We start from the raw sequence: 27,043 nt of genomic DNA on the forward strand, positions 1-27,043 counted from the left end.
AAATTTTTTTTTGTCGTTGAAAAAAAATTTTTTCATCAATTTATGTGCAAAATAAAATTGAGGAAAATGTTAGAAAAAATATATATATAAAAAAAAAAAACAATGTTAGAAGGTTGAAGGGGCAAAAATGGAAAAAAAAAAAATAAAAATAAAAAAGGGACTGTGAAAAGGAAGGGAATAAACGTAATGCGAAAATTCGTAGCAGACGGTGCAATCTTTATAGCTATTATCCGCGTGTTGTATCGATGATTCTACTGGCAAGTTTTCTCGGCCAATCGAGCAGTAACGATGGTAGTTGTACCATTCGCTTTGAACGATACTGCTGTGTCGTATAATCGACGGTATTTACCGACCTCTTCACCGACTACCTGCCATTCTTTTCTTCCTCATACAATTTCTCCTAACAAATTACATTTTATTTCTATTTTTCAATTTTTTTATTAACTTTTTATATTCCATTTTATTATATAAATATATTTATATATCCTATTTTATTAGACACTTGTCCCACGTCGATACACACAATCATTTTATATATTTTTATTTGTATTAATATTACTTTAATAATTTTTTATTTACGTGTATATGATCAAAAGAAAAAAAACACATTACTAAATAATAAAAAAATAAAATAAATTTACAGTTTATTTGCTGTAATTTTTAAATATACACAAAGACTTATTGCATGCTTCAGTAGTACAAGTCAATCAGTGTCAGACACAATATTTAATTTTTAAATTTTAACGTAAAGAATAAATATTAAATTTTTATAATTATATTTATTAGTTTTTAATTTAATAATATTAATTTTTTTTCTATAAAAACATTTACTTTATGAATAATTTTTATTTACTTTTTCGCCAATTTAATTTATTCCAAGTTGATAAAGAAAATAACAAAGTATTTTTAAAACTTTAATTATTGAAATTTTAATTAATATAGTTATCAAATGGTAAATAATTTCAACAGATTGATAAAAACATTTTATTCATATAATAATAATAGTTTTCACCAACTTGCTACCTACCATTCGCTTCTTCTTCTTACAATTTCTCTTTGAAATTACATTTTATTTCTACATTTCAATTTTTATATTTCCTTTTATTATATAAATATTTTTTATACTGTATAAATTATTTATTTATTTATTTTTTATTTCATTAGGTATTCAGTTTGATGCCACGTCGATACACACAATCATTTCTTATTTTTATTATTAAAAATTTTTTTTATTTTTCAATTCTTCACATTTTACCAATAGTCTTTTTCAACGATTATATTTTACAATCACAACTTTTCCATTCAACACTTTTCAAACAAATTTTTTCGATATGCTTTTAATTTTCAATGTCTTTCTATCTATGCGCTTTCCATTCGTCTCCAACAATTTTATATATATATTTTTTTTTTATTATTATTTTTTAAATCTGACTTTTCGAGACTAAAAAAAAAATTCTGTCGAGTCCACAATATGAAAAAGTTATATGTCTCTATATACTATTTACAAACTACTCAAAATATATAAATATAAAACTGCAATAGAAAAAAAAAAAAGAAAATTAAATAAATAAAATAATACTCAATGTACAAAAGTGATAATAATGTAATTTTATTTTTTTTAAATTCAATAATCGAAAAAATCAACAAGTTACTGTGTGTCACATATTTTTTTATCCAAGGATTTGTGGGTGAAAACAGAAAACAAAAAAAAAGAGAAAAAATAACAAAAAATAAATAGAAAAAAATAATACTAAAATAGACAAAACAAAAAAAAATTGTAAAGAACAATGTTGAGTTTTCAGTAGAATGAATAGTTAATTTTTCAAACTCAGTCCGAGTAAATTAACGAGACATTTTTTACCTTATTTTTTTTTTATATGTGTGTTTTTTTTTTCATCCCCCTTGTGTGCTGTTTCTTTGAGGTTACCTGCCGCCGGCCACTGTCCATATTCCCTTTCTACTTCTCAATTACACTTTTCGTATTAAATCAGTCTTGATTTCTTTTCTCTGTAGTTTTAGTACATCTCATTCTATTCTCAACACCCAAAACCAGTATCAACGAGTTTGCGCATTATTATTTTACTAAATTTCTATCTATCCCCTCTTTCACCCTCTTTTTTCCTCAATTTACCACCGACCCATTTTTACGCTGTTCCGGATCTGAACACTTGGTTTGAAATTCTAACAGTTTACCGGTGTCTATCCATGAAGCCGGTCACGCATAACTATCAGACAAATTTTAACCACGTGACGACACGTGTTTTTTTTTTTTTTTTATTTACTTTTATTCATAAAAAAATTAAAGTTTTATAAATAATTATGATATTTTATATTTTTAATTTTATAATAAAAGAATAAAAATAATTATTTTCATTAGTAAAACAAAAAAAAACAATTTAAATAATTATCTTCAAGAAATTAAATGTCAATGATGATACACGTGAGTTTGTGTTTAAATGTGATTAATGTAATTTTTCCTTTTTTTTTTTATAACAAGTGATGAATTAATTTTGTAATATTTGAATTATTTCTTTTTTTTTTAATTTTATTTTCATTTGATTTTGTAATTAACGATGTTATTTAAAGTTTTAATGTGAAGATAATACGAAGACTTGTGGTTGACAGGTTAAAGTTTTTTTAAAAGTATATAAAACTTGATAGAAAAAAGAAAGGGGATAATAAAGACGGAAAAAGTATTTAAAATTTAAAAAAAAATTATAAAAAAAAACTTTTTAAAAATAGCCACGCGTGATTAGTATTCTATTCTATTAATTTAAATTTTATTGTTTCCTCAATTATTTCTAAACCTATAACAAATAATATTTATTTATTTAACTTTTTGAAAAATTTTGTACAATTGTTTTTTAAATTATATTTAATACTTGCATTACATTGAATTAAATTTTAAGTGAGCTACCATTAACGTTTTGAGCTATCAAGGGTAAAAAGCTTTTTTCAAAACTTTTATGTTTGTGTAAGTTTTAAATAGCACTTACAATCGTGAAAAAAAAAAATGAAATTACAAAGGCATTTATAGCGGAAAAAAAATATTAATGCTTGCGTGTATTTGTGTGTGTGTGTATAATAAATATCAAGAAAAAAATTATCATGACTATTAATTCATTCAAATATAAATGTGACATTTATTACATGTCATATTTGATGCTTGAGTACTTTATTAATATCCATGTGAATAATTCAAGTAGTCACAATTCGTGTTTAGTCAGCCAAGCATCGATTTCATCTTCAAAATAATAATCATTTCAACATTAAATTAAATAAAAATTCTAATTTATTGACACACTCATACACGTCAAACTGTATTTACATAATTTTAATAAAATAAAAATCTTGACTATAAAAATTTAATTGATAAAAGAATAAATATAAAAACAGAAAAATTAACTCTATAAAATTTTGTATAATAAATCTTTTTAATCCGATATAAAAATAGCATAAGAAAAAACATTTATTCATATTAATGACATTTTTTTTTTTTCATTTATAAAATATTGAAATAAAGATTACAAAAAAAGAAATATAAAAAAACTTTTAATTTTATAATTGTACATTTATATAATTAAAAAAATAAAATAAAAAAAAATTAATACTATTGTTTTGTTTATAAATGTTGTTAAAACAATAAAAAAAATTTAAAAGACAATTTATTAAATAGACTCTTACTAAGAGTCACTTCTTGGATGGAAATGTAGGCTTGAAATTGATAACATAAATATTGTGGCGGACGGTACCCACAATTTATAGCCATTGTAATGACCCTTAATGTTCGCAAGTAGTTTGGCTACAATACCGAGTATATAACGTGAATTAAGTAAAACAGAAATAGTAAATAACTTAAAATAAAATGAGAGAGAGAGAGAGTAAAAAAAAAAGTGCGAGAATGCAAAGGTTAGTTGATATTATTAGGGAGGGTTTGGGGTGAGACGAAGGGGTGAGAATAAAGAGTTGAGTAGTCAAGCAATTGCTCTTGAGAAAGAAAAACAATGACGATGGTCATAACTCTTTGCCATAGGAAAATGTCGCTAATTTTCTAGCACGTCTTTCTTACACCCTCTTCATTGAGTTTTTTTTTTTTTTTTTTTTCTTTTCCTTCCTTCCTTACAATTTTTCTCCCAACTTATTTTTTCAAATATTCAACATTTTTCTATCATTCATCTTTCCCGCCCCTTTTATATTTTCAGAAACATAATTTTTCCTAAAATTTTCTTTTTTTTTTTTTTTTCATCGTATAATAAATTATTATATATATAAAAATAATATTTTAATAAATTTATAATATATTATAAATTAATGTTTCAAATGTCATAAACATATTTTATAATTTTATTGATAAATTTAAATTTAATTTATGGTTAAATAAAAATAACAAAAAAAAAAAATAATCAAACTTGTACATATGAATTAAAGAATATTTGAATTTCACGAGACATTATAATTCATCATTTCCGAAGGTATTACGATTTGTATTTTTATGTTAAAAAAAAAAAAAGAAGAAAATAATAAAAAAAAATGATCGTTAGTAAAAAATGTCAAGGACAGACCCTCGTTTACCGTTTACTAATGCATTTGAATTTTTTTTTATTTTTCTTATTCGTTTTATTTTGTTGAATTTATTATTATTTATTTGTGGTTATTTTCATGTTTATTTCGTAAAAATTTATATTCAAGTAATTTTGATGAAAATTAATCGTTAGTTATATTGAGGGTAATAGTCGTTGAAGAATATTTTAGCAAATAATATTTCAAGAGAATATATATATTTAAAAAAAAAGAATTGAATTTGATAACGGTTGAATAGTTGTTACTGTGTAAATAGGATATGCCAATGTAGTTCAATTCGTATACTATCAATAACCCCGAGATGGAAGTTCCAATTGTATGTATAAATCAAATGTTTGTATATTTATTTATATAAATGTGGATGTGTTGTATCTTTGTACAACTTGAATTTCATATCTTTTGTTATTACTTTATTTATATATAGCAGTAATATTTGCACAATGTAATCATCATAACATTCAACAATCTCTTCTTAACATATCAACGAGAATCGCGAATAAATAAATATCAAAAATAAATGAAAAAAAATTAAAGTTATTATAAGAAAATGCATGCTGGGTTTAAGTTAGCATACTTGATATTTTTTCAAAATAAAAAAATATATATTTCATGCAAATTACATCATACAAAGTATTTATTTTCTTGATGATTGTATAAATGAATACTGATAATGATAATATCAATAGACTAGAGGTCTTTTGATATAAAAAATTGCTATAAAAATTGGAAAAAAAAATAAATAAAAATTCTTTTTCTTTCTCATTTTTACAAGAGTTACAAATTTTTTTTATAGATTATTTTACAATTCAATTATCTAGTCCCATTCGAGTATAAGAGTATTAGTTTTTTTTTTAAATTAAAAATATTTTAGATGATATCATGTGTGTGATAAATAATTTTAAAAACTATTTTTCTAAATGATTGTTATTTTTTTAAGGTACTTTAAACCACCAATAAAAAACTTTTATACTCATTTTTTTTTTTAGTCATAGATATTTTAAAAAATTAATTTTTTTTCAAAGGGCTCACTTGATCCCACTTTTCTCTATATATACATATAAATATTTAAATACAAATACTGGGAAAAAAAAAATTTAATTTTTTAAAAACTTTATTCACTCAAAACGTGTATTTGTTAATAATTTTTTTTTCCCTACCAATTAATTTCCCTACCAATTTTTCCCTACTCAATAATAATAATTAATTAAAAAATTTTTTTTTTATAAATGACAAATTTAATTTTTAATTATTATAAAATTTTTTTTTTTTGCACAACGATAATATAATTAAAACAAGTAGAAAAATAATTTTCATAAAAAAATTGTTTTATTTAAAATAATTGTCATATACTACTAAATAAATTTATATATATTTTATAAGTGTTTACATATACATGCTTATAATTTTTTCACACTTTTATTAAATGTCACTCGTTCTGGAATTTTCCAAGAGGTTAATATCGTCATGACTTGTATTTTACACACTTGTATTTTGTAAATAAACTAAAACAACATAAAAAAAAAAATATATATATATTATTTTTTCGTCTCACATCGTTCTTCCAGGGTCATATGGAAAGGGTAGGATTTAATATGCCGTTGAAAACGCGGGCAACGTGTGTGCTCTGCATCCGATATGAAAAAAATAAAAGTTAAAAAAAAAATATATAAAAACAAAAATAAGAAAAAAGCAAAATTAACAAAATAAAAAATAAAAAAATAAATAGTGAAAAAATGCACTTAAAAAGAATTATATTCAGTCATAAAATCATAAAGTAATTTTTTTTTATTTTAATTTCCCTATGGTAATAAAGTCATACAAATAATTTTGAAATTTTAAATATAAATAAACCAGATAAATATAATAAATTTAAATGATTTACAATATAATATTAAATAAAAAAAAAATTAATAGTTCAAATATACAAATATGTATTTGTTTAAATATTTAAAAAAAAATAAAAATAAAAAACAATCTATAATAATAAAAAATTACTTAGGTAAATATAAACAAAATTATGTAAATTATAAAATTTTTTTTAAAGTACCTTTCATGATTGCGGCAATATGGCTGAGCGTGAACGAGTTCTCTGGGGTTTACTGATTGCCCTCCTGATCTACCCGAATGACAACTTTGGTGAGTATATAAATAAACCCATAGTGTATTAAATTATCTTATATATTAATTTATATATTAAAGCAACAAATTGTTCAATTTAGTACAATTGTTAAATTGTTAATTTTCAAAATTTTAAATAATAATAATAATTATTATTATAATGAAAAGATAGCAAGTGCAGTGTATATTGAATTGATGATTTTTGCTTTAAAACAAACTTCTATATTTTACACATGGGACCAATATATGGTTTTGATATATACATATGATATGTATTTACACAAAACGCATATGGTCATACACTAGAGAATTGTCTATACTATCACTATATACAATCTCACTATTTTACTATTCACAAGACGAAAATATATATACAAATACCTTGGGACATCACGACTAATATTTGAAATGAAAAATACCTTGTTGAATAATAATTTTTATTATTATTTTTTAATAATTTAATTATTTAAAATATTTAAAACAAATTGCTTAATCATATATTTTAGAGTTTTTTTTCTACTTGTTTGTTGGTTAATATAAAAAAATAGTTTATGAAATTATGATTCATGTTTGTTGAAAAAAAAAAAAAAAAATAGGTGGAGCATTTCAGCCTGAGTTTTCATCACCAATATCAAATTTAACTATTCCATTGGGTAGAGATGCAACCTTTACATGTCTAGTTGAACATTTGGGTGGTTACAGAGTAAGTATATTTGTCAATAATAAAATATTCTGACATACACATATTTTACAAGTAATAAGTAATAACATATTTCAAAAATAATGTTATATAATCAAAATAAGAATATTATGTCATTTGTTGAGGAGGGGTTTTTTTTTTTTCTATGTAAGATATGATGTCGTAAAGTAATATTTTAAAATAATAGTGATGATTTGTTCACAGGTTGGATGGGTTAAAGCTGACACAAAAGCAATTCAAGCAATTCATGATCATGTTATAACACATAATCCACGTGTATCAGTATCACGTAGTGATCATTCAACTTGGAATCTTCATATCAAAGGTGTACAACTTGAAGATGCTGGTCTTTATATGTGCCAAATTAATACTGATCCAATGAAAAGTCAAGTAAGATATTTTTCATTTTAATTTAAATAAACGTTCATTTACATTGAGTAGAAAAAATATCTACATTATAAATTACATTTTCATTTTGTCATGGAAATTTTAAATATATTTTATACATTATATGATAAAATATAATTGGGATTTTAATTAATATTAATTTTCACATATTATACAGTATTTTAATTTTAAAACGGAAAAATATTTTAATATGTTTCTTACTAATATTGGTATTTAAAAAATTTCCAAACTGGTATTTATTAATAAAAATTTTTGTATCACTAATTATTAATGAAAATAGTATTAAAATTTTTTTAAATTTTCAAACAAGTATACAATGTTAAATTATCGAACGCGTTATACGATTTAATGTGACTTTGAAGAGTCATTTAGTCGATGATTTTGTTGTTGATTAACTCAGCAATATAGTACTTGGCCTTATTTTGGATTTTAGTCTCTAATCACTTGACTTCTGTATTTGTTATTGTTAAAATTGATCAATTTAATATTGTGGTTAATTGATATTAAATGATAATCAATTTAATATTGTGGTTAAATTGATATTAAATACTTGTCATCATCTCATACTAAAATCATAAATAATTAATACACTACAACTAATTAATTCAGTATAAAAAAAATTAAATAAATTAAATCAAGTCTAGACTCAAATTAATTCACTAAATAAATTATCACGTAGTCTGTCACTTTCAATGTTACTTAACATTTTACTACTCAACTGTATTATTACCACTATTTTTTTTTTTTTTACTTTTTCAAAACAATTTCATTTATATTCTACAGGTACACCATGTCACAATAATTGTGTTATACTTGTCCTTAGAAAAAATAAATAAATAAAATAGTGAGAAAAGAAAATTGCAGAGAAAAACATAAAAAAAAAAATTAGATAAAACTTGAAAACTTTAAAAAATAAATAAATAAATAATAACGAAGAAAAAAAAGGAAAGCACATATACATGTTTTAATACGTTTTTTATTTATTTTTTAGCATGAGTATATAGCAATAATACTTTCGGTCTTACTTACTCTAGTTGATTCTGGTAAATACTCTTTGGACGAGTATGCTTGAATTAAACTCGGTTTATAAGTAGCTTTCATTCCCATAATACCCAAGAAGAGAAGAAGGTAATATCTTCTTGTGAAATGTACGTCATAGGTCCAACAACTCGACTTTTCAACGCATCAAAGTTTTCGGTCTTTCGTCTTCTTCACCTTTAACTATTTACCTTTAAATACATGTATATTATTATTATTATAATACATATTCTTTGCTTTAACTATCCGACAATATATTCATAAACATCTTCTTTGAATTTAATAACAAGCTTTTCAACTAATTACAAAATTTACTTTCCATAATACACGTTAATAAATAAATTAAAGCCCTAAATATCTCATGCATGTATAGATGAAAAAGGTTTAGCTAAACCTAAATAGAAAATTAATCTAAAATTTTTCATTTAATTTTTATTCAATCATCAAATTAATAATTAATATTTGTCATTATTTTTATTTGTTATTATTGAGGTGTTTTGTGTGTGTGTGTTTTTTTTTCTAAATCAAATTTCAAATATCAATAAATTGGTATTTAAATTTACATTTCATTTTTGTTTGTCACAGATTTTTTTTTATCTTTGTTATTTTGTTATTTTTATTTATTTTTTTTATCGTGCTTTCGTGTGTCTTGAAATTGTAAAACAATGACGAATAACCGCGAAAGAAATGGCAAAAGTTTTTATTTTTTTATTCTCAAAAAGACGCAGGTGGCTGGCTGACACGTTAGCCGTTTTACTACTTTGTAAATTTTCAGTAAAACAAAGTGCACATGAATGTTTCTCACTTTTATATATATTATTTTTACACATTTGTTATCTTATCTTATATTTTTGTATTATTTTATTTGTAAAATTATATTCACTTTAGCGAACATGCCAGAGCGCTTTTCAGTAATCCGACAAATGAGAAGATGCTTTATATATACGGGACACAAATGAGCAACAATGCTTAAATATCTAATTGGCAACCGTGCTATTATTGAGTACATATACCAATACATACAAATCGATAAACATTTCACTTTGAAAACACGAACAAATAAATTTTACCAGAATAAAAACAAAAAAAACAAATAAAAAATGAAAATAAAATACCATGATTTGTTGGTGAAGCTTTTGTTTGCTAAAATAAAATTATATTATAAATTTTTTAATGATTAATATGAATTTTAAAATTTTATCACTATATGTTTTAATGATTAAATTAATTAAATTTTTTCTTGTTTAAATAGTTTTTTTTATTTTTATTTAAAGTCAACAATTTTACTGATGGTTTCAACATCGTTTTTCATCATTCTTGTAGTACACGAGGATGTTATCTAGATTTTACCGCAACGGGCCAATTACTTTTCGTTTCCGTGAGAAAGAGAAATTTTACTCGACCTTTTGCAACGGCTGTAGAGTTCTAATTTTACCAAGTCTTTCCGTAAAACTTGAGTTTTCAAATCAGATGTTGGCCCTTATTTCTCTATCTTATTTTCTTACTATCTTTATATATATATATTTCTTTTGAATATATATACGGGTATATACGTAAACTAAAATTTTGTATTTAAGTTAAAATTTATTAAGAAAATATATATCATATATAAATGAAAAATAAAAAATTTATAATTACTATTTAATTATTTAATTTTAACAGTTAAAATTTTTTTTTATAAAAAATCATTTGTCATCGAATTTAACAATAGACATTTCTGATAAATAAAAAAATTATAGTGCACAATTAATCTCTATTTATAAACATGTCTTATCAAGACATGTTGGTAATTTACTGACATGACAGTTTTGTGGCAAGAAAAAGATATATTCATTTTATTTTTTTCTTTAAATCTGACAATCACTTTGGTAGTTATTTTGAACAATATCATTAAATAATTACTGTTCTTTTTTTTTTGGTTTATTTTTTTTTCTTTTTTCGAGGTATATATAATGAATAAATCATGGTGACTTATTAAAAGATGGTATATTTTAGTCACTGGTGTCTGGAACATACAAAATGTGAGAAGATAAATGCTTGATACTCAAGCCAACTTGATTATAATGATTGAAGTTACGAAGTCTTTGTTCTGTAGTTTCTTGAAGTCTCTCTTCTTCTCACTTATCCACTATATGCGGCACGCTTATTTCAAAATATAATTGCGTACGTAATATGCCGTTCAGTTGGAACTTTAAATATGCATATGATTATACATGGGTGGAGCATAATTTTACATACACAAGGGACTATATTATCTCTAGTGGTTTTCAATTTCCCTTATGACATATTTTATAACAAAAAAAATATATATAAAGTTTTTATTTTTATATATAAAGTTTAAATTATTACATTATAAAAGTATCAAATTGTTTTTTGTATTTGGCAACGAATCAATGTGCAATGTATTTTCATATATCAAAGTTTTTGGGAATTTTCGTTGAGTAAGAATGACGAGAACCAGTGAGACTCCATCAATGAGGATTTTAAAAAATACTCAACGACTGTGAGTGATGGAGTCACAAGAGTTTGACTTTTTCTTTTCTTCATCTGTCTATTTTTTTTTTTTATTTATTAGCTCTTATATTATACATCAATTTATTTAGAATATCAAGAAGGAAATATTTTACGTTTTTTTATTGATTTTAATTGTGTGAATTATTAAAAAAAATAATTTTAATAATCATTTCTTTGATCGTCAAGTACCTTGTTATATTATCCGTTTTAATTTTTATATATTTCTAACTTTATTTTCCAGGATTTCCATTAATAATATATTTATAAATATGTAATGATGATGATAAAAATAAAATGATGATATAACAAGATACCATTACTCGACGATCAAAGAAAAATTATTAAAATTATACTCAATAAAAATATAAAATATTTTTTCCTTGGTATTTGAAAAAAATTGATATAATATAAGAGCTAATAAATAAAAAAAAAAAATAATTAAATAGATGAAGAAAAAGAAAGAGTCAAACATTTCTCACAAGTAATGAGTCTTTTTTAAAATTTCTATTGATAAAGTTTTACTGGTTTTCGTCATTTTTACTCAACAAAAACTCTCAAAAACTTTGATATACATAAAAATGCATTGTAGATTGATTAAAATTGATTAAAACTATATGTTTATCACAAACTTTAATTGAATGATTATTTTTTATTTGCAGACTGGATTACTTTCAATCGAAGTACCACCTGATTTTGATGCTGAAGAAACATCTGGTGATGTTATGATTGGTGAAGGTGGTCAGGTAAATAAATATAAATTTTAAAAACAATTATTTTATAAAATAATGCAAAATAAATTCATTGGAATTCCGAGTAAAGTGGGCATGCGATATACAATGATAAAATTTGATATTTTTTAGAAAAAAATAATATATTATTTTTTTTTTTTTTTCAAATGAAATATAAACTATTTATTTTTTCAATGACCCTATAAATAAATACTGATGATAATAATAAACAAAGTAAAGGGCTCACATATCACAGCATGCAAGCTTTTGAGCGACTAAAATTGAAAAATAAATAAATAAATAATTTCTATATGTGGTAATTTTTTTTTTTATTATTATTTCTCTTTGTGTTGTAAAAAAAAAATAAAATAAATTATTAACATATATTCAAAATGAATGATTAATAATTAGTATACAATTGGTCAATTAGATTATATATTTATTTTGATGAATATTAAATATGCACTTGATGATTTCAAAGTAATAATAAAAAATAAATTAACTGAGCAAAGAGTTGGAAGCAAATGAATGCCAAGTGGACTTCAATTGAGATGCATCAATAAGTGCTTGCGTAACATCGTTTTGCCGTTATTCCTCATTCCATATAAACCCAAAATTTCCTGAGGTTATATACTCACAAATAATGCTACCACTCGGCAAATATTCATTTATCGCCTCGAGTCAAAATGCCTGTTCACCTTCTACAACTTCTTCCTCTCACTCTGTCTCCTTGTCTCTCCTTCTCTCTCTCTTTGTCTCATTCACTTCACAGAATATATCATCTGTCCTTTTCATCACTACATTGAATACCATTATCGTATGTATAATTTAACCATTATATATAATACCAGGTAAAATTAACATGTCGTGCAAAAGGAGTACCTGAGCCAAAAGTTACATGGAAACGTGAAGATGGAAAAAATATTATTATACGTGATTCACCATCAATTCATGATAAAAAATTTAAAGGTAAATGATTTTACAACTATTATAAATTCATTATATCAGTATAAGTTTATATCGAAAAGAAAAAAATAGATTATTTAAACAGCAAAATCATTCGTCATAATTTAGAATTTTAATTATTATTTCAGTTTGTTTTTTTTTTTTTTATTCTCCATGTGTAATTAACAAATAATTTTTAAACAATAGAAACAATAAATTAATGTTTTTTGTTTATTAAAAAAAAATATAATTAATAACTTTCAAAATTCAATAATGTTTAACATTGAATTGAATATTTCAGTAGTATAGGTCAATTAGTGTCAGACATAATTTTTTTCTTCAATTTTACGTACAGAATAAACATTCAGTATGAATAATTATATTTAATAATTTTTTGTGGTTGAATTTTAAATTAAAAATAATTGGATTGTGATGTAATAATAAATTCATTTTATTTTCTATAAAATATTTTAAATAATGGTAAAATAATTTTGTAAAAAATTATATTTTTCATTGAAACATGAAAATAAAATATGAAACAATAAATAAATAAATAACTTAATAATATATATAAATTTTCTAGTGATGACTGTAGGTGAATATCGTGGTGAAGAATTAAGAATAACAAAAATATCAAGAAATGATATGGGTGCATATTTATGTATTGCAACAAACGGAGTTCCACCGGCTATCAGCAAGCGTATCACGATCAACGTTCATTGTAAGTATAATTAGTAATTAGAAATGAAGCTGCAGGTTATAAGGTTGAATTTTGTATACTGAATGTGCTTGAGACTTGAATAAGACATGAAAGCAAAATAAAATTAAAATTGTTGGTATAAATTTTAGTTGTGATGTATGTATAGAATATGTGAATTTATATATACATAAATATTTACATATATATATATGTATGTGGATTTACAATTATATATGGGATTTTAGATAGAAATGAAAGCATCAAATGTATATAAAGACAAAGATATAAGAGAGATAAAGATAAAAGAGATTTTATAAATCCTGAGAATATCGTTGTGTTGTACGTGCAGTGTGCTTGTACCTTCTACAGTGTCTCATCTAAATTTGTCTGTCTCTGAGTCACCTACGGGCCATAGTCTGTTTTCCTCATGGCACATTTCACTATTTCCAACACACAACTTTGAGCTTAATTTTGAAAATTTACCATCTCTTTCTTTCTCTTTCTGAAGACATATATCATGTTCTTATTCTTCTTGTTCTATTTCTCTTTTACTATCTCTTCTTATATAATAATTTTATCTTATTCATCATCTTGTCCAACTGATTCTTGCTTCAACAGTCTTCAAACTCCACCCTTTTATACTCATCAAGTTACTTGGATCATAATGTTACACACAATGCGTTTAAATTTTGGGATTACAGTTGCTCCAGTTATTCATGTACCTAATCAACTTGTTGGTGCACCACTTGGTACTGACGTTGCATTAGAATGTTTTGTTGAAGCATCACCAAAATCAATCAACTATTGGGTCACTGAAAAAGGTCAGTTATATTCAAATTTATATTATCTATATATAATTTATTAAAGTTTTATTTTAAATATATAATTATCAAATGAAAATGTAGCTCAAGTTTGGAGAGCTTTTTTATATTTTATTTTTTTTTATTTAATTATTTATTCTTGTCACTTGGAACTTTGTTTGAAAAATAAATATAAATCAATTTGTATTTATATGACCAGTATTTACTTATTTATTTTTATTATTTCTAGTTTTTTTTTTTTTTAAGAAAACTGATACTCTTGAGCCACATGCCGATCAAAGACTGTTCAACTGAATAAAAGCTTTCTCACTTTTTTACTTTTTATCATATCTATATATATTTATTTACTATTTTTTTTTCATCCCTTCTCTTTTTATTCTACAGTGGTATATTGGTTATATACTTTCGGAAAAAAAAAAACTTTCGATAAACTTTAAATTCTCCAGGCTACATTCCTTATATATTCGTGGTAAGTTCGATGCTACGGATACACTCAGAAAACATTCGTGGCCGCAAGATCTAAGCTAATGGATAAAAATAAAAATGTAAAAAAAAAAAACTGACATCAAACGCGTTGAAAAATATTTTTTTATACTTTGTTTTTTTTCTTTTCAATATTATTATTATTATTTATTCATCTCTTTCTATTAAATAAAAAGATGAATTGTAAATTTGATAGACCATCGAAAATTTGTACTTAATAATATTTGAATATAAAAAGAAAAAAATTAAAAGGTTGAATACTTCTATTAGCTTCATATAGTGATTTATTATTAACTTACAGGAGAAATGATCATATCAAGTGCACATCATGAAGTTCAAGCAATATCAAAATCAACTTTTCAAATACGAATGATTCTTACTATTCGTAATTTGCAAGAACAAGATTTTGGTTCATATACATGTGCTGCTAAAAATTCACTTGGTGAAGTTGATTTTAGCATACGTTTATACAGTGAGTCTTAAAATATGAATCAATATTTAAACCTTTTTATTACATATAATAAAAATCTAGGAAAACATTGGTTCAAGTTGAAAAGTCAGAGTCAAATAAGTACATTTAATATTTACAAAATAAAATTTATATATGTATTTTTTTTTTATGTTTTTAATTTTTAACGAGTACTGGGTATTATAATAATAAAGTTAAAGCTTTTGAGTGAAGGAAAAAGAAAAACAAAGAATATAATAAATAAATTACTAGTTTTTTTTTTACCAGTTTTTAATTTTTTTGTAAATGTCAAAATAGGTCTCTATATGTTTTTTTTTTAAAACTCATAAATTAAAATTTTTTTACATGTTGAATTAACATATTTTGAATATTGATTTTCTATTAAAATCAAATCGACAGTTTTTTTTTTTTTTTGCAATGATTTAAAAATTGATTAAATAAAAAATATTAAATTTACATATATTTTTTTTTTATTTGTATTTTATCATTTATTGAATTTTAAAAATATAAAAATTTTATATAAACATTTAAAATGAATATTAATATGATATTTAAAAATTTAAAAAACATTTCTATTTTTATTAGTTGATACTTTTTAATTAAATAAAATATTAAATATGCTTATTATATCTTTAAAATGACTCGTATATTTTTCAGTGTACAATTATAGATTTTCTCTTAAACTATTTTCATATTATTTATTATTATTATTTTTATTAAATAAAATAATTGAAAATAAAAATGAAATTCCACAGAAATACTTGGACCAGCAAGAACGCAGAATGTACTTGTACCGCCTTATTACGATCAGGAGGAAGAAAATGAAGACGTTATTTTTGGTTCTGCTGAACTTGAGAAAATGGAAAACAAGGCGTATTCATCGGACAATACAGTACAAGGCCATCTGGGTTTACCATCATCTGGTGCTTCTAGTTCAACACCAACTATGAAAATAAACAGAAGGCGTCCACCTACTGGTATCATTACATCACCCTCTGGCAATCGTTCTTCAAATTCAGCTTTAACCCAACCATTTCGTTGCCACAGTATTAGCCTAATGCTTATCATATTCATCACAATCACTTGCTTTAGGCTTTTGTGAATAAATTATATTCTTATATATATCATATTATATTTTATGAATATAATAACATTTTCAAATATCAATAAATACAACAATGATATATTTAAATATTTGGTGAATAATATAATAATAGACACTTTTGTGAAAAAAAAAAAATATATATAAAAAGTTTGAGTGGATTATTCATGATTTAGATAAATAAAAATAAAATTGTCATGACCACTAGAAAAAGAAGAAAGAAAAAAAAGAAAATGACATATCGTTTATAAAGTAATTTATTTTCATTGTAATGTATATATAAATATATTTTTTATTTCGTTTTAGAAAAAATTTAGAAAATCGTTTATATCCAGTAGATTTTGAAATTTTTTTTTCTTTAACTATTGTCTTTTGGTTTTTATGAAATGTATATTATAGAATTATTGGATTGCCTTTTTTTATTATTATTTATTATTATCTTTTATCATGAATAATTTTATTTGACTTGTATAATTTATTTATTGAATAAACGAATTATAAAATGACATACATATTGGGACAAATAAATAAATTAAAAATAATAAAACAATAGAGAATAAACATATGAATATTTAAAATTATTAATTGAAAAATATTGTGAATAATATATTATTATATTGGCTGCTATATTTATTAGACACGTGATATGTCTTTATTGATGTTGACAGAGACTTGTGTTGTGTATATTAATAAGTGTAAATAATTTTGTGAATGAGTTTAATAAATAAAATGAATAAATATATACAATATTAATAAATTATATACATAAAAAAAAAAATAAAGTGAACTTACATTATACATTACGTATGTTTAAAATAAATATATATATACAATATTGATTGAAAATATAATGAAAATAAATAAATTGTTGTATAGAGTGTTTAAGTAAATATAAAACCATTTTTGTTGATTGAAAATTGATAAATAAATATGTGCCACATTTTTAGTAAAGTCACATAACTAAAAAAAATGATATTCAAATAAATAAAATAAATATATAAATATATATTTTGTTTTTTATTTAAAAAATTTAATTTAATTAATATTATTTGACCAATGTAATATTGTACATGAAAAAAAAACGGAAAAAAAAAATTCCAAAAAACATATTATAGATTCTGAAATAAAAGAAAATAAAAAAAATAAATAATACTTTAAAGTTTTTTATTAAATTCAAAGTATGGTAATAAAAAAATCCGTGGGTAAAAGTGTAAGTACAAACAACAGAACCGAGAAGAATAAATATAAAAAAAAAATGAAAAAGAAAGGTAAAAAAAAAAGGGATAAAGTAAGATACAAAAATCTCTTGTTTTGCATGAATAAAAAATGTTAAAATATAAATAAATGAATAAGAGGACATTGGTGATGATTTTGCACGAGCCACATGGATAAATTTCAAGTTAAAAATAATATATCAAGTAAACACAACTGCCCCAACATCTGGTGTAGACGTAATTCATCGTGAATTAATTTAAGGGCTCTCTTGTGCCTTCTTCATTTCTTATTCCACTATCCATTGCAATATTTTTTATGTATATAACTATCTTTCTCGTATTTTATTCAACGAAAATTTTCTCTCATACTGGTACTTTCATTAAGGTCTGCCAGCGCCATTTGGTACTTCGCATTTATGCTGATTTTTATTTCCCTTCTTTTACAAACTCTCAAGATCTTTCAGTAATTGGTACGTATTATGATTTTATTACCTTTTTGAAATATAATTGTCCAATTTTAAATATATCCTTTATTAAAATAAATTTATTTACCATCTTATATTCATTTAATACGATTTATTATCATCAATTTTAATTCAATTTTAATCATTTATACATATTTAATATCTTTTAACTTATCATTTTTATTATTATATTCATTTTTAAGCTTTTATCAACTTTCAATTTAATTAGTCGATAGTAGAAATTTATTGTTAATAATACTTTATATATATATATATATTTGATTTTGGTAAAAGCGTTAAAAGCACTCTGTTCGTGAACGGATATTTTTAATATTCTATCACTATTGAATTGAATTTTTTTTTTGAAATTATATTATTAAATTAAGGAAATATTTTTTAAGTTCAAAATATACTTTTTAATATTAAAAATAAATTGCATACTTAATTTTTATTTTAATTTATTACATATATATTAATTGATGGATTTTAAAAATCAATTTTTCATTTTTCGAAATTATTATTATTATTTTTTGAATTTCATCACTGTTGATATAAAAAATAAATTGCATAGTTAATCTGATTTTTTCTTAATATAAAGAAAAGAAAAAAGAAAAAAAACAAAAAGAGCTATCAAATCTTCAATTCAACTTCATAGAAAGCTCAAGTTTTAATTGCTTTCGTCTTCTTTTATTTGTTTTACTTTTCAGGTGAAAAAAAAAAATAATAATAATCATAATACTTATATATAGCACACGCATGAGTGCTTCGAAGTAAATAAAATTCCATAGGTCAGACATTTTGCTAATACCTAATAAAGTACATGAATAAAAATCAAAAAACTTTTTCATGAAACTCATTCAGTTAGAATGAATGCACCAAAATAAAATAATCTTCTATTTAACACGTCAAATAAACTAAAATTACTTGAATAAAAAAAAAAAAAAGACACAAAAAATTTCACGAGTAGTAAATTTTTATTTAACTTCTTTTTTGAAGAAAACAAATAAATATAATATAAAAAATAAAACATATAATTAATTACAAGTAATTTGCAAAAAAAAATTAATTTAAAAAAAATTAAATTGATTGAACAAACACTGATTCAATTTTCTTGTTTAAAAAATATATAAAAAAAAAAAGCTCTCTTCAAGATAATATGTAGAGTACTCGATTGTTAAGAGTCACAGTAGTTTTTTTTATATTTTTATTTTGTTTTTACGTACCAGTGAGGGTAAAATTCTAACATTCAAACAGCACCCGGTTACCAGGTATGTGACATGAATATTTGTTTCTAATAAGATATGCTGCCATGCGACGATGCCACTTGACGATCGTATACCAATAATATTATTATTATATATTTTTACTCATCCTCTGTAGCCCCCTTTTAACCGCAGCATCACCCTCATTTTCTATAAAGTGATATTTACACAAGACTACACGAGATACATAACCAGAGATATATATAGAAACAAATGGAAAATACGATAACTATTAACAATGCAAGCCAAAATATCATGCTGTTTTGATACAATTGGTATTCGAGATGCTTGTGACATATATATCATAAATTTTATATTATTAAACATAATAATTACAACTGTTGTATTAAATTTCACAAGCAACATTACAATGTTTTATATTTCAAAGTGAAATAATATATTAAAAATAATATAAATAAATATATTTTTTTTTTTACGTCAATAGCTGTGATAAATCATTTGATTTTCGTTGACTTTAAATTGATAGTAACATAACACGATTATTTATTTATTGGATAATGCATTTGTGATAATGAGACCTTTCAATCCTGCTGAAGTTTTGAATTTAATTTGCATCGTGAAACTCGAGTACATAAAAATTTAATAAAAATAAAAATAGGATATAAATATTTACTTAAAATGTATATAATTTTTATTTTTTTCATATTTTAAATTTCAAGTTGCTATGTTTTGTTTATTATTAATTTAATTAGCAGATATTAATTGGAATGTTAATTTAATGTAATTTTATGCTTGAATTATTTTTTAAAATATTTATGAGCTTTTTTTTTAAATACCCGATGTAACAAATGAAATTTTAATATTATTTTTTATAATTTTTTAATCGAGTTATTTTAGTACAGGAAGGAAATACGAAGCTACAAGTTATTTAATTTTTTTTTACAGTCGAAATTTAATGTATGGCTCTCAAAATATTTTTTTTTTCGCCATAATATTATATAGAAAATGAAAATAAAAAAACCTAGCAATGGAATTAGATTATAATAGTTGATAAATAAAATAAAAAATCCTAAAAAATAAAAATATATAAATAATTTATTGAAAAATAAAATATTTTAAAATGATAAAAATTTAAAAATAAACTTTTTAAAAATTTTTTCTCTTTGACAGTATTACGATAAAATTTTTTAAAATAAATATTAATAAGTTTTTCATTTAATTAACGTCAAAAAATGTCATCAACTGTTTAAATTTGTTATTCATAATTTTTTCAGGTTAATTAATATGTCAACTGATCTTGTAATTATTAATTCATGTAATTTTTTTTTTAAATATCAACAAAACTTAAATTTATTGAGTTTTATTTCAAAATAATTTACATAAATATTTAATGATAAAATTTAAAAAGTCTTTTGTATTTTTTAAATATTAAAAATTAATAATACATAATATTTTATCATTCAATATTTATTCATTCAATACAATAAAATATTCAGTATATATCAATATATACCAATCAAATTTGGTACAGTTAAAATTGAAATAAATATGACAAAGAATAAAAATAAAATATATAAAAATAAATAAATGAATTGTATAAATTGATATTTCAAGTGGTTTCAATATAAAATTCTGCATACAGTATATGTTAGATTATATAAGAAAAATAGTTGAAGTGTATTTGGTCTAGGTTTTCACATGGGAATCGATAAGTTGGACATACCAATAGACATGGGATATGTGCATTTCTTTTCAGCAAACTTCCATCAATCGACGAAACGATATAAAGAAAAAGCATATACATAGAAAGGAAATAAAAAAATATATATCAAAAAATCAAGAATCAAAGAAGAGAAGAAAGTAAGACGGGAGTATGAACGATTGAGAAATAAGCAAAGAAAAAAAGATACATAAAAAAATAAAAATAAAAAATATCAAGGCTCGATGAGAATGAAAAATCGTCGAAATTGCAGAACGCTGATCTTTCGATGTATACCCAAGTCAATACAAACGGTGTCTCAATCAACTTTTTTACTATTTTTTTTTTTTATTTCATAGCTTTGCACAACCATTTTCATTTACCACTGAACAGATGGCTTTTTTTTTTTTTTATAATATAGATATCAAGATAGAATAACTAAAAAAGACAAAAAATAAAAAAAAAAAATATAAAACTATGAAGTGGAATGCTTGTGGAAAAGAAAAAAAAAATTGTCTACTGTACATTATTATATTTTTTATATTCTTCTCGTTGTCATGATTATTTTATGTATAAATTTTCTTTTTACTTGTTGATAATAAAATTTCATTTCGCTATTTTTTACTTTCTATTGCTCGTACACTAAAATAACGCAATATTTGATTTATTATCATGACACATATTTCTGAATGGAACCATTAGAAGTATACTCAGGTGTTAAAAGTCATCATATAATTTTTTTATTCCATTTTTTTTTTCTTCAATGTCAATATAAATATTTCTATATAAAAATATCGTTTTTTTTTATTTGTAGTTTATTATTCTTTTTTATTTATATTTTTATTTTATCTTAGTATCTTTCAGTAGCCTATCATTGTTATACTCACCATGTGTGACGATGTTTTGCCACTTTTATAGAGATGCTACTCTCGTCACATTAACGACAAAATGGATCACGTTTTTCACCCCTCGTAAAGTAATACATGCGAAGGCTGGACTTTATTTAGTCTGTCATGAAACAGCACGTAAGCCATTGTGACCTCTCCATCATCTTGTTTTTTTTTTTTTTTTTAATTCTCTTTCTTTTACCTCTCCTCGAGAAATTTACTCTTTTCTGCTGTTTCGTGAAAAAAAAATGCTGCTAATTTTATCATGATGTCTGTTTCGATTAAATTTATTTTGAAATTTCGCGAATTTTCTTTTATTCGTGTTAAAAAAAATTAAGTAAAAGCTATATGATTAAGACGAGATTACTATATTTTTTTTTAAACCCATTTTATTAATAAATTTTATCAAAAATTCAAATCTGAATAATTAAATATTCGGTTTGTAACTTTTTAATTTGCATTTTTAATTTGACTGAAATTCATTTGAAAAATATGAGCATATTTTTATTGGCAAGTTTAAACTTTGACATTTTATAAACCATGTTCTATTTTATTGATCTACATTTTGATTTTTAAATCTAGGTCAAAATTTTATCCAAAAATAAACGTTTGTTTTTTCTACACATATCTTTTTTAATTATTCATTAATTAATTTTTTTTTTCAGCAATAAATAATGCTTGAGGTTTGATGGGAATTTTTTTGAGAATAGTCGTAGACTGTTTCTACTTGCTTGACAAATTTTATAAATATCTACTAGTACGTTTTCGTTTCTTTCGTTTTATTTTTCTGGAAGACCAATGACAATTGTATGAAGAATATACTTGAATTTTTCATAACTTTTTAAAAATATTTTATGTATTTTTTATTTTATTATGATATTGTGATATTTATGAGAATATTCTGACGGTATTCAATTTTACTAAAGTTACATTAAATGGACAATTCACAATGTTCAAACGTCGACATATTGCATACCACAATAAACCTGATGTGGCAAATTTCAATTCAGTATGCATCATAGAGTATATATATTGTATATTTCAATGTATAATATAACCATATGAGTGTTGGTATAGATATATATTTATATATATGAGTAAACCACCCTTCAAGTTGGTGTCCATTCCTCAGGCATTACGCATACAATAGAACTTGTTATAACTATATATATATACATTCATCATTCGCAAAGACCTCGATGTACGTTTCACGAATACAGTAGTGACTTTGAGTTTGATCGCGAGACGATACCAATTGTCCCTCTGGGCTTTTCCATTCATCTATATATACTCGTATAAAGTCTGGACATTCAAGTCAAGTAATATATTGTATTTACAATAGATACATCAACTCACTTCATCTTTTAAAAATATCATCAATTTGATCTACTAACATTTTGTATAAGTGCAATTTTTTATTTACTACAAAAAAAAAAATGAAAAATATTTATCGAAAAAAGCAAAAGCATTCGTAAATTAATTTAAAAAAAAAAATTAAAAATTGCATAGTTTTCAATATGTAAAATTTTAAAATAAAAATTAAATTTTTCTATGTAATATATTTATATTATTTTTATTATAAACATATTTTAATTATTTTAAATTAAAATATAGATGTATATAAAGAAAATGAAAATTGAAAATATATTGAAAATGGATTAATTAATTTTTACGATAAAAATTTTAGTGGTCGAGAACCGTATAGGCCAGTCCATGTTTGATAGAAATAAAAAAAAAAATTTTATAAAAATTAAAAAGAGAACGATATATCAGTATGCTCTAAAAAACTCAATAAGATAAAAAGATAAAAAAAATGAAATTGATGTCTGCGGCTATACTTTTATATTATCCAAGCGAGATACACTCAGAGCTTTTTTTTTTTTTTTCTTTCATTCTTTAACTCACGTCTTGAGGCTATACAAAACGTGGTGACATTCAAGAGTGAATTATCCGCGATTTTGGCCCTTCCAGCTAGACTTAAAGCTATATATGGAAGTATGTGTGTGTGTGCGTGTGCGTGATACACACATGATGAGATGGAAAAAAAAAATTATCTCAAAAATCTACCCTCTAGCAAATTCCAGATATATATATGTGTTTTATATTTTTTATATATATATTTTATTATCCATTTTTTATTATTTCATATAATTTTATATATATATTTTTTTTTTACTCTGTTATTTTTCATCTAAATGTGTATATATGTATTTCATTTATTCCATTTTGTGAATGAAAAGAAGATACAAAAGTCATAAAAGTAAATACTTTCATTTTTGTTTTGGTGACAATCATTTTTTATTTATATTTTTTCATATATTGACAATTTTTTTTTTTTATAAAAATAAAGCCCAATAAAAAAATGATAAAAAGACAATTTTCAAAATTCAACGAGTCGTTGTATCTTTAAAATTTGCTAAAAGTATAATAATAATAATAAATGACAATGTATTATCTAGAGAAAATTTTGGTTTTATTATATTTTGTTTTAGAACAATTTTCGTTTCATTTTTTTATTTTTGCATGAATGAAAAATGATGATTGAAAATATGTCACATCAGTTTTTAACTGTTGTACATATACAACAACAGAACTGTAGAATGTTTATGTGTATATATTTTTTTTTTTAGTCGAATACATAGTCTAAATTTATACCATGGTATGTCATATGTTTCTTTCGAGTGTAATTCGAATCTTTGTGTTTTTGAATTTTTAACTACAAGCCATTGTAATGTAATAACTAGGTGAATGGAATTTTTTTGTTTTAACCATTACTGTTATTTAATTTAGTATAATAATAATGATCAACATAAAATAATTGTTATGATAAATTAGTAGATAATTATACTCATTACTTTATGAATTTATACAACAAATTATATGCAGATTTTTTAAAATTATTACAGAGTATATAATTTTTTTTTAATTACTATGTAAAGCTGATTAATTTTTAATAAATAAAAAAATGATTCATTGGAAAAATAATACGTATTTGATGAATTTATTTAAAGAATTTCATTTGTAAAATTTAATACTCATTCACCAACTTATTGCCTAAAAATAAATGAATAAATAATTCATTTTAAAGTGAAATATTTATTGAATTATAAATAAAAAATTATTATCGATTAACACAAACACGTTTTGAATATTTTCATTAATTATTTTTATTTTTGATCAGCTGAAAATCAAGAATTATTTATACAATTAAAAATGTAAACTTGACTTGAATAGTTGAGTTTGAATAGTTTTTTAAATTTAATAAAAAACATTGTAAGTTACATAATTTTTATATATGGAAAACATGATATAAGAATAATTTATAATGGAGTTTAAGAAATGGATTTTATCGAAGAGTACAAATACAACAAAATTGCCATTACAGTAACGTAAATATTTGCTTTTATTTTTTTGTCCCCAATAGCAAAATAATACTGTAGCTTTTTTACTATGAAAACCGTACAGTCGTTTGGCTAACATTTTACTTTTTTTTTTTTCTTTCAATTTTATTTTGATTTTTAAAAAACTTTTTTTTATTTAGTTTGTTATTTTCTTGATGTTTTTATATTATTTTAAAGTAACATATTTTTATTATTATAATATATGTATTTGCAAAAAGCATTTGAAATTATTATTTATATTTTTCAAAATTTTGTTTTACAAAAAACTCTAAAATGAATATTATTAAGACTGAATTTTGTTGAATATTTATTTTTTTATATTTCTCATAAAATTAATTACCACGAAATATTTTTAATCTTTAATTTTACGCTTTTATAGAATAAAAAAAATTGGGGTATATTAAATAATAAAAACAGATAATGATGATTTAGTAGAATTGTTTTGGTTCGTCGGACATTTCTTCATGGAACGTTGAGCTTTTAACGGTAAGTCGTTAATCAGAAATGCAACGAGAAATCTTGTATCTCTGTATCAGTACTGGAAGCTCGTATGTTTTTCCTTTTATACAATTATTTTATTAAAATGAAAAAAATATATTAAAATATTTTCCATACTTTATTTTAATAAAGCTTGATGTTATGTTAAATTTTTTTTACAATAAAATTATATTTATTAATAGAATTGTATTTATTAATAAAAAAAAAAAAACATCTTAATAATTTATATTAATAGATGCTTGAATAATATAAAATTAAATTGATATACTCATTAAATTATCAACAATTATTATTTATTACTGGAATAGAAAAAAACACACTAGTCAATATGTATTTTTGACTCGTTTTTTCTCATCATTTGTACGCGTATACAAAAGAACGTTAAAAAATCTAGTCAAGTCAGCAAGAATGCAAAAAATAAAAAAAAAAAACACCATGAAAAGACGTGAACTCGCTGATTTTTATTTCATTTTATTCATATATATTCTTCACTTCGTGTGACATTAAATTCATATTGATTTTTTTATGATATTAAAACATGAAAAAGAGATGAAAAATAAATTTTTCCTAAAAGTCGTTATCAAAATAAAATGAATAAAAATATTTAATTAATTGTATTTATTCACGATATCAATATCAGTATATATTTTTAAAAATTCATAAAAACATTTAAAAATGTAAATATTTTATCATAAAAAATAGCGTCAAAGTTCAAATTAAAAATAGTACTAAAATCAATTTTACTTTAACATTTTTTATTTTATGAATTTATTTATTAATATTATTTTATTATTTTTATATTTATATATTTTCAAAGTTTTATTTATTTAGCTATAATTTTTTTTATCTATATTGAGAGTGAAAAAAAAATAAATTTTTTATCTAAAAGTATAGTTGATCTATTTAAATTTTTACTGGTTGCAAAAATAAATTTACTGTTCTCGAAATGTTTATTGAATTATTCAAAAGATAAAGGGGGCATCTGTATAGTGAGCCACTGGGTACATTAAGAGGTAAGACAATTAACAGGAAACATCATGAGATAACAAC

The 27,043-nt window shown here is 22.4% G+C and overlaps 1 protein-coding gene across 1 annotated transcript; it reads left to right on the plus strand.

The window, feature by feature from the left end:
* Positions 1-2,186: 2,186 nt before the first annotated feature.
* LOC122852676 (protein amalgam-like) lies at positions 2,187-16,852 on the plus strand. The gene is made up of 10 exons (XM_044152599.1): positions 2,187-2,440; positions 6,626-6,717; positions 7,296-7,402; positions 7,604-7,789; positions 12,019-12,102; positions 12,939-13,056; positions 13,616-13,753; positions 14,434-14,553; positions 15,338-15,508; positions 16,261-16,852. The coding sequence occupies exons 2-10, from the start codon at positions 6,648-6,650 to the stop codon at positions 16,605-16,607; spliced, it is 1,341 nt and encodes a 446-aa protein (XP_044008534.1). The 5' UTR covers positions 2,187-2,440; positions 6,626-6,647; the 3' UTR covers positions 16,608-16,852.
* The last annotated feature ends 10,191 nt before the right edge of the window (positions 16,853-27,043 follow it).

This window comes from Aphidius gifuensis, linkage group LG3 (assembly GCF_014905175.1).
Source record: "Aphidius gifuensis isolate YNYX2018 linkage group LG3, ASM1490517v1, whole genome shotgun sequence".
Lineage (NCBI taxonomy): Eukaryota > Metazoa > Arthropoda > Insecta > Hymenoptera > Braconidae > Aphidius > Aphidius gifuensis.